This window comes from Ochotona curzoniae, unplaced genomic scaffold (genome assembly GCF_017591425.1).
Source record: "Ochotona curzoniae isolate NIBS_2020 unplaced genomic scaffold, NIBS_Ocur_1.0 contig_2294, whole genome shotgun sequence".
NCBI classification, from domain to species: Eukaryota; Metazoa; Chordata; class Mammalia; order Lagomorpha; family Ochotonidae; genus Ochotona; species Ochotona curzoniae.
This window is the reverse complement of record NW_024465405.1, coordinates 1441309-1449756: the sequence shown is the minus strand read 5'-3', so window position 1 is coordinate 1449756 and position 8448 is coordinate 1441309. Positions and strand designations below refer to the sequence as shown.

Genomic DNA, 8448 nt, shown 5'->3' with positions numbered 1-8448 from the left:
CCTCAGCGCTCCCATCTCGTTCCTGCCTGCGGCCACCCTTCCGTCTGCGCGAAAGAGCCCTGCCCTCCATGGCTCGGAAGGAAAAGGCGCGGACCGTCATGGCTTGGATAGAGCCCCGGCAGTGCAGGCCACGCGTCCCTGCCTGGTGCACCTGCCCAAGGCGGAGTCACCTGCGCAACTTTGTTCGTGTTTCTTTCCGACTCTCGCCGCCTCGAGACATGGTGGCCGGGTTTGGCCTGGTTGTGTGTGTGTGTGTGTGTGCGTGAGGACCGAAGCGTTTTGAGTCGGCAGACTCGGGGCAGGGGAGAGCCCCGGTTCTTAGAAGGAGAACCGAAGTGGAAAATTTGTTCTGAAAAAATACACACGCAAAAGCCAAAAACCCCAGGGGGTGCTTGCCAAGAACCCCTGGCCCGGTGCCCACGACAGCGCCTCAGCAACAGCCTGGCTTGGCCCTGCCTGGGTGGGCATCCCGCCCTGCAGAGCAGAATAGGGGCTCGCTGGGGACCTGAAATGGTCCCAATGCTAACTCACCCTGCTAACTCTGGGGACCTGGAGCCCGGACCCTGCGCCAGGCACAGCCTGTGCACGCATGGATAAAGTGCACCCACTGGTGGCTGAGCCCACTCCCAGCGACCCTACGCGGAGGAGAAAGTGTGTTTAGTTCCCGTTAACCTGCTCATTGGATCTTCAGATTTGTGCCCGTGTTTACTTACAGGCCAGGAAACAGGTTCAGGAAGTCAGAGCTGGGCTGGGCCCCCTCTGCTCACCCCAGGAATCCTTGTTCTCTCTTCAGGTGTCTTAACCGTTACTGGGGACTGTGTTAAATGGCCTGGCCTTCAGGAGGAGAGGGAAGAGGCGTGTGCGCGCACGTGTGTGTGTGTGTGTGTGTGTGTGTGTGTGTGTGTGTGTGTGTGTGTGTGTGTTTAAGCCCTGGAATCTGAGTATCTGAGCTCAGGTCAAAATTTTGAACTCTGGGGCCTGGCGCTAGAATGTACCTCGCCTTAAATGTGCCAGGATCCCATATGGGCACCATTTCTAATCCTGGCAGCCCCACTTCCCATCCAGCTTCCTGCCTGTGGCCTGGTAATGCAGTCAAAGATGGCCCAAAGCACCCACGTAGGAGACCCGAAAGAAGTTCCTGGCTCCTGGCTTCAGATTGAGTCAGTTCCAGCCGTTGTGGCCACTTGGGGAGTGAACCCTTGGACAAAAGATCTTCCTCTCTGTATATCTTCCTTTCTAATAAAAATAAATAAATCTTAATTTTTTTTTTTTTTTAACCTCTGAAGCTTACTGTACCCACAGTGTTCTGGGAGGCCTTCAGCGGTTCCCCACCCCCACCCCCCCGCCACTTGCCTATATGGAACATTGGGTAGGGCCTGTTGAGGGGTGGGAGCTAGCCAGGTCCTGTGGTTATCCACCCCCACAGGGCACCCAGGCCACAGCCCATCCCCCAACCAAGGCACCACTGGAACTTGGCCATGGCCATTTTTATTTTCCCAGTTCTGTACAGGGCTCTATGGCTCCTAGTGCACCAGATGGCACTTCCTCAAGACCAGATGGGTGGCTGCGGCAGGAGCAGAGGTCCAGTCTAGTTGCCCCCAGTCCCTCCCTGTGTCTGGGACTCCTGGTGGCCAGCAGCATGTGGTAGGCTCAGTCTGCTGAAGGCAGGTAGGAGCGGGGGTCTCCAGGGAATGGCAGGGCGGGCACCCGGTTGTAGTGGGCCATGAGGAAGATGCCAGTGGTGCCACAGACGAAGAGCGAAAGCATGGCCAGGAAGCAGACACGGTCTAACACACGGCCCACCAGGAACCACTCCTCACTGCCCTGCAAGTGGACAGGGTAGGATGTGAACGCAGAGGGCACGGGCCAGTCCTTGGCTCCTTCTACCAACCTTTTAGCTTCCTGCAGGCCACCATTCTTTGTCTTCTTGGGCCTCCTCTGTGGTCCCCCAGCATTGTCCCCAGCTTTGCTTTTGCATGCACCCCACTTCCCTGTACATAACCCCTCCCACATACTCACAGGTATTCCCTCCCACCCCCAGTCTGAGGCCATGCCCAGGTACTTGGCCTGTCCTGTTCCATCCCAGCCTAACTTACACTGTCAAAGTGACTCTGCTGGTGGCGGGCACGGGCAACCAGGTTGCAGGCGTCCACACAGGCCTGGATGGCTGGGGCGGCCTGCCGCAGGCTGCCACAGAACTCCTGGCTCTGCCCTGGCCCTGGGCCTTTTTCTAATGGGGAAGGAGGACAAGATTTGGTAGCATGGGGTGGAGAGTTCAACAGAAAGGAAAACAGGCTCCCTGGCTGAGCAGAGCATCTCCCAGGTCACAGTCCAGGACTTACCTAGCGTCTCCAGCGCCGCCCTCACCAGCCCGTTTCGCTGCCGTTGCCGGAAAAGGAGCTCACTGCGGGGCAGGCCAAGGCCCGCCTCCTCACCACTGCTGAGCAGGCACCCCAGGGCAGAGCCGTTCTGTAGCCGAGGCCGGGTGTCCTGCACAGCCACTGGGGCCATGGGGCGGACGTGCATCCGCAGCAGCTGGGGCAGAAGCCGCAGGAACACCTGCAGGGACGATGCTCTGGGCAGCTCAGCTTGGGCAGCCACGCTGAGCTTGGGAGCCACAGTTGGGCCCGGGCAACAGCTGCTTAGGGGAACAGCTTGGCTGTTGTGTGCCAGGCTTGGAGCCCGGGCCCCCAGACTTCTGTGCATGTCACAGTCACCAGGACACTTGCTACAGGCGCTCACGGATTCCTGCCCACCCTCCCTTCTCTGCAAGCTGCTTAACCTCCCCATGCCTCAGTTTCCCCACCTTTTCAATAGAGCTGGCGGTAATACTCTTTATTAGCAGCTTTATGAGGATTAAGCAATGAAATTTGGCACACCCCTGGTGCTTCGTAAGGGATCAGTGTCATTCTCCATGCATTTTGGTATGTGTTTCCAACAGGTAAGGAACGTGGCCAGGCACGGGGTGCAGAGGAGCACATGGGAGCAGACTAGGAGGGGCATGCTGGGGCAGGCAGGGAGGGGCCTTGCCTTTCGGACCCCTCGGGCCATGGAGTGTGTGTGTGGGGACCGCACGGACACGTTGAGCACGACCACGGCGTTCACGACGATGAGGATGGTCACCACCAGCAGGAAGGTCAGGTACCTGTTAGGATGAGATAGGCAGGTGGCACTGGGGTGGCCGTAGGCTTCCCACATCCCCTTTAGTGGCCACTCCCCTTGGGTGCCCAGGATGCTGAGCAAGTGGTTGGCAGGAGGGCATGCCAGCAGTGGGTGGGCAGGTATGGGACCAGCCTTACTTGCTGATGAGTGGCACTGCCTGAGAGGTCTCGGGCACCTTCTTGGCAACGAGGAAGAGGAAGACAGTCTGGGCCAGGAGTACGTTGATGGCTACGGTGCACTTCTGGCCGCCCGCTGCCCAGGACCGAGAGACCCTCAGAGTGGATCTCCACTTCCCCTGCCCACCGAGGAAGCCCCTGGCCCTGGTGCCCCCCACAGCCCATGTCTTGCTGAACTGGGGCGGGGCATCCCTCCCACTGGTTCCAGGTGCCCCACCCTTGGCTGGCAGGAAGTAGATGAGGATGGCGACGGAGGAGATGAGCACACAGGGGGCGATGATGTTGATGACGTAGAAGAGGGGCTTGCGCTGGATGAGCAGATAGAACACCACCTTCTGGGAACCCCCCTCCTCAGCCGCCGTGTCCTGCAGCATCTTGGCAGGCCGGTGGCGGATGGCCCACTCGCCATTCTCTGCAGACATGGGCACAGGGAGAGAGCCCATGGGATCCAGCTGCAGGCGGGCAGCAAAGGGGCACTGAAATGGAGCTTTACCCCACTCCTCCCCGTCCCCCGCAGAATCAGGGAAGCCAGAGCTTCTGGCAAATGCCCTGGGAGCCAGGTTCAGCAGGCAGGAGACCTGTGAAGGCCTCGGGGTCGATGAAAATCCACTCCACAGTCTGGCCGTCTTCCTGGCTCAGCCGCAGGTCAATCTCCCTTGTGCTGTAGGTCTGGGACCTGTGGTACAGAGTGGGAGGTCAGACCCACCCGCAAGGTCAAGGACGTTTCTGGTCCAGCTTCAGAAAATTTAGTCCCTCCATAAAACCCTGCTGGTGACATGTAGTGGGCCAGGGTCCCAGCTTTCTTTGTGGAGTGGGGGAAGAGAGGGTGGAGAGCTCAGGACCACTTTCTGTTTGTCTCTCCTACTGCTACCCCACCCCTACAGGGGTCAGCTCTCAATGGGGTCTTCCCACTGGGTTTCCTTGGGGAAAAGACTGCACCTAGTCTGATATTCAAGAAGCCTCCTCCCAGCTTTAAGGGAGAGGACATGGAATCCAACCGGATACCCACTGCAAGGCCTGCAGAGCAGCCCTGGGGCTCTGGCCCTGACTCCTACACCCAGGATGGCCATGCTGTGTGGGCTGCGTGTGCAGGACACAGGTGGGGAGGAGGGTGAGCCAGCTGGCTGGGGTGACTGCGGTGTCTGGCCTGGGATGGGCACAGAAGCCCTGAGATGTAGGGTACAGTCCAGGCCTCTAGGCGGCGTCCAAACTGAGGCCAGAAGCCCAGTGTCCACCCCCAGCCCAGACCCATCTCAGAGTGGCTCCCCATCAGTGGCCTCACTGGAAGACGAGGGAGCAGTTCTGCCAATCGAAGGGAAAGTATGTGACGGAGATGGCGCAGGAAGAGCGGAAGATGGCAGGCGGCAGCCAGTAGATGCAGCCGTCAGGGGACACGAGCACATTGCAGTAGAGAGCCACCTCGAAGACGCCATCGACGCTGTGCACAAGGTGGAGGGTTCAGACCCAGCAACCTCAGGGCAAGCCTACCCCGTGGGGATCCCCTCCAGCTCCCACGCCCCTGACTGCTCCCCACATCCGTCTCCTGCTTCTCTTTCTCTAATTACAAAGCTCTGGAAAGGTGCCACACCATGAGTGAAACACTTGACCTGCCTGTCTTGTCTTCTATCTGCTTCCTGGGCCCCAGCCCAGGCCAGTGGGTCCAGAGCCTCGTGGCCCTGGAGGCAGACCCCACCACTGGGGGCCCAGCCTTCAGCACCTTCCCACCCAGTCCTGCCCCCGCTTCCTGCAGGGCACCCGTCCTGCATCTGCTGTGTGCCTGCCTCTTTGCCCAGACCCCCCCGCCTTGGTTCTGCTGGACTGTGCCCCACCCCGGTGCCTGGTCCCCCACCCCGCCTGTGGCTCTCCTCACTTGTTCTCCAGCACGATGTCCGGCAGCCATACCATGGTGGACGGCACCCGCAGCACCCACAGGCCCTCGTAGTCTTGTGGATCCCAGCGCAGACGGTAGTCACACCACTGCTGCGGGGGCGTGGGAGTGGTTGTGGGGATTGGGCTCTCAGTCTACCCTAGGGGTGGGGAAGGGTCAGGCCTGGCTGAGACCAAGACCAGAGCAGGTAGCAGGAGCCTCTTACCATCTCAATCCAGACGTTAGTGGTGAGTGCCTCCTCTCGCTCGTTCTGGGGGTACAGGAAGGAGGGCTAAGGCCCCAAAGGCTCTCACCACCCCCATAGCGGTCCCCAGCCTCTGTGGGGTTTCTACAGGACCCCCCCTTCCCCTAGCAGGCTCACCAGAGAGATGAGGTTGGTAAGTGTGAGCTTCAAGCTGACATTGACCACATCCCCATCGTGCTGGGCGGGCCGCAGGTGGGGGTCGTAGTCCCGCATCAGGTCTGCCAGCAGCCGCTCCTCTTGATTCCGGCCCTGGACTACTGCAAGGCACAGCCGGGAGTGTCAGAACACCGGCAGAACACCAGGGCCCCGTCCCCATCCTCCAGACCCTGAATCCCCAGAAGCCTCCGTAGGCCCTGGTCCCTGGTGTCACCCACACAGGCAGCTAGCCGACAGCAGCAGGAGAAGCAGTGACGCCTGCTCCCTGTGCATGGTGCCTGGCTCTGTGCAGGGACAGGAATGGGGTGGCACCTCTCCAGGTCCTGGGGCAGAGAGAGAGAGAGATGGGCTTTGGGTATCTCGTGACAGCCTGCACTCCCACCCCCGGGCAGCCTGGCCAGCCCCAGCAGCTGTCCAACCGCAGCATTTGTCAGCTGTTCCACAGTGGACACAATGTGGGGCTCAGGTTACTTGGACCAGGCCAGAATGAGGGGCCCCAACTGCCCCCATGGAGACACTTACCCTGCAGACTCAGGCGACACAATCTTCTGCCATGATCCAGAGAGGTTCAGGGCCTGGCCAGGGACAAGGGGGCATGGGCAAGAAGGCAGCTGGCCAGAAATGCGCTGGCCTGCCCCATGGCCTGCTCCCTTGGGCAGGCAGGATTTAGGGAGACAGGCTCCTAGGAGGTGAGATCTCTGTCCCTGTATTCTCTTCCTGGTCCCTTCAGTGGACCAAGCCCCTGAGGGGCAGGTGCCTGATACCCAAATGAAGATTGGGGGGCCAGGTCAGATCCTTCTGCCCTGAGTCAGGAACCCAGCCCTGGGAAGCTTTGGGGGTGAGACAGGTTCTTAGTAAATGATCTACCAGACTGTGGGGACCCAGCTGCAGTCAACCCAGCTGAGGCTGGGGCTGTGTGCGCCCAGGGATGAGCAGGGTGCTTGTGCACACTCAAGTCCAGCAGGGCAGATGGACCCCGGGGAGACAGAGGCCCATGAGGGGCCCAAAGGGAAGGTGGGGCTGGAAAATTGAGTTCCCCGGACCTTTCCAGGTATCTGATCCTAGCCCCTGAAGTTGGCTGAAAATCAACCCCAAGTCCTTCTGGGGCCCCAGGGCAAGACTCCCAGCAGGGGTCTGGGATGGGAGTGTTCTCTGGTGGGCAGCCTGCCTTCCAGCCTCAGGTTCACTCCTGTCCCCAAGGTGCCCCTCCCTGTGGACACCACCCCCAACCATGTGTTCTGGAACAAACACCCCTCTCCCCCTAATTCAGCCCCATCCTGCCCTGCACTCGGGTGCCCCCAGACTCAACCCCTCTTCCCTGGGTAGAGCTGGTTCCCTTCGTCTCTCCACTGCCCCCCAAGCCTGCTCTTTGCTGAAGATGACTGAAGACCCTCGTGATGGGCAGTGGTGTCAGAGGGGACCTGCTCTGGCCCCACCCCAGGCCCAGGCAGAAACCTCCCCCCACCTGCTTCCACAGCTCTGCATCTATCCTCTCTCCACAGCTAGAAGGAGGAGGCTCCTGGGGCCACATCTCCCTCTGGTAGGAATCACACACACACACACACTCACACACATGCCACACGCATGTACACGCATGCACGTGGATATATGCATACATGTGTGTATGCACCCAGGCACGCACACCCATGACAAATTGAATGCCTGGATATAGATGCAGTGTGGTGAGGTGGCAGTCAGCTTGTAACCTGAGGCGGAAGGCACAGGCCCGAGTTGTGGCAACAGACTGGGTCGGGTGAGCCCAAGAGAGGGTACAGGAATGCCCCTACAGCTTCCTAGGAACCCATTGCTGAGAGCAGAGTCGGGCCAGGCTCCTGGGTGCTGCTGGTGGGGCCAAGGCAGCCAGAGGCACTGGGGTAGGGGCGTGGCTCCAGGCAGGCACCTGTTCAAAGAGGGGACCTAGATTTGTACCTGGAATGCCTACCAGAGGCTGGAACAACACGTTTCAGTTGGGACTTCTTCCTCCTGCCCCACCTTGGTTGCATGTAAAGATGATACATCTCAACTTGTGTGCATCCAAGCTAAGGAGGCCGCAGATTCCCCGTGGGAACCTTGGTCCAGGGGAGGGGAAGGCCTGAGGCTCTCACAACCAACCTCTCTCAGTCACCCAGGAAACAGGAGAGCAGCATAGGCCACCACTTTGGAGAGCCACGGAGACCAGCGTGTATCATCCAGCGCAGACTGGGAGTGGGCTAAACGGCCACCTCTCCCTCGACCGCCTTTCCTGCTGCTGGCCAATTCCTTGTATGCAGCACCCCGCGCCAGCCAGACTGCAAGTCATCACTGGCCCCGCCCACGGCCCTGCTGGCTCCGCCCACATCCCCCTGCTTGCCGGCATCAGAGATCACCCCAACATCGGGTTGCTTAAAGCCACACGTGTTTATTGTATCGTGTTTCTGAGTGTCAGGTGTCCGGGAGCAGTTTCGCCGGTGGTTCCGGCTCAGAGACTTCCGCAGGGGTTGCAGTTATACCGCCGTGGGGCTGTGAGCTTGTCGGAGGGCCTCTCCTTCCTGGAGGGCTGGCCGGGTTGGGGATACTTCCAAGCATGGCTTCTGGCAGGAGGACCTAAGTGCCTGCCACGTAGGCCCCGCCGGAGGCCCCCACAGCTGACTTCCCAAAGGGAGAGGGTGCATGCCCTGGAGAGGGAGGGTGTGTGTGCAGCAGCCAAACAGGCCACGGTGTTTTCTGGAAGTTTATCCAGGAGCGTACTGCTTTCTCTCAAGTTGCACAGGCAAACCCTGGTGGGATGTGGAGGCCTCCTGAAGGCAGGCTGCCTCCCCTCCACCAAACACACACACATAGAC

The 8448-nt window shown here is 60.0% G+C and overlaps 1 protein-coding gene across 1 annotated transcript; it reads right to left on the bottom strand.

Moving 5' to 3' along the window:
• Positions 1-1650: 1650 nt before the first annotated feature.
• On the bottom strand, positions 1651-5899 carry CHRNG (cholinergic receptor nicotinic gamma subunit). The gene is made up of 12 exons (XM_040972466.1): positions 5845-5899; positions 5588-5727; positions 5432-5476; positions 5209-5318; positions 4621-4776; positions 3917-4014; positions 3556-3750; positions 3300-3414; positions 3031-3145; positions 2343-2559; positions 2097-2230; positions 1651-1824 (listed from the first exon to the last, which is right to left on the bottom strand). The coding sequence occupies exons 1-12, from the start codon at positions 5897-5899 to the stop codon at positions 1651-1653; spliced, it is 1554 nt and encodes a 517-aa protein (XP_040828400.1).
• Between the last annotated feature and the right edge of the window lie 2549 nt (positions 5900-8448).

Coding starts and splice junctions, on each gene's coding strand:
- CHRNG (XM_040972466.1), bottom strand. CDS start 5,899: ATGCACAGGGAGCAGGCGTCACTGCTTCTCCTGCTGCTGTCGGCTAGC. Junction 4,015..4,620: donor AACTGCTCCCTCGTCTTCCA/GTGAGGCCACTG, acceptor TCTGTACCACAG/GTCCCAGACCTACAGCACAA. Junction 3,415..3,555: donor CTACTTCCTGCCAGCCAAGG/GTGGGGCACCTG, acceptor GGTCCTGGGCAG/CGGGCGGCCAGAAGTGCACC.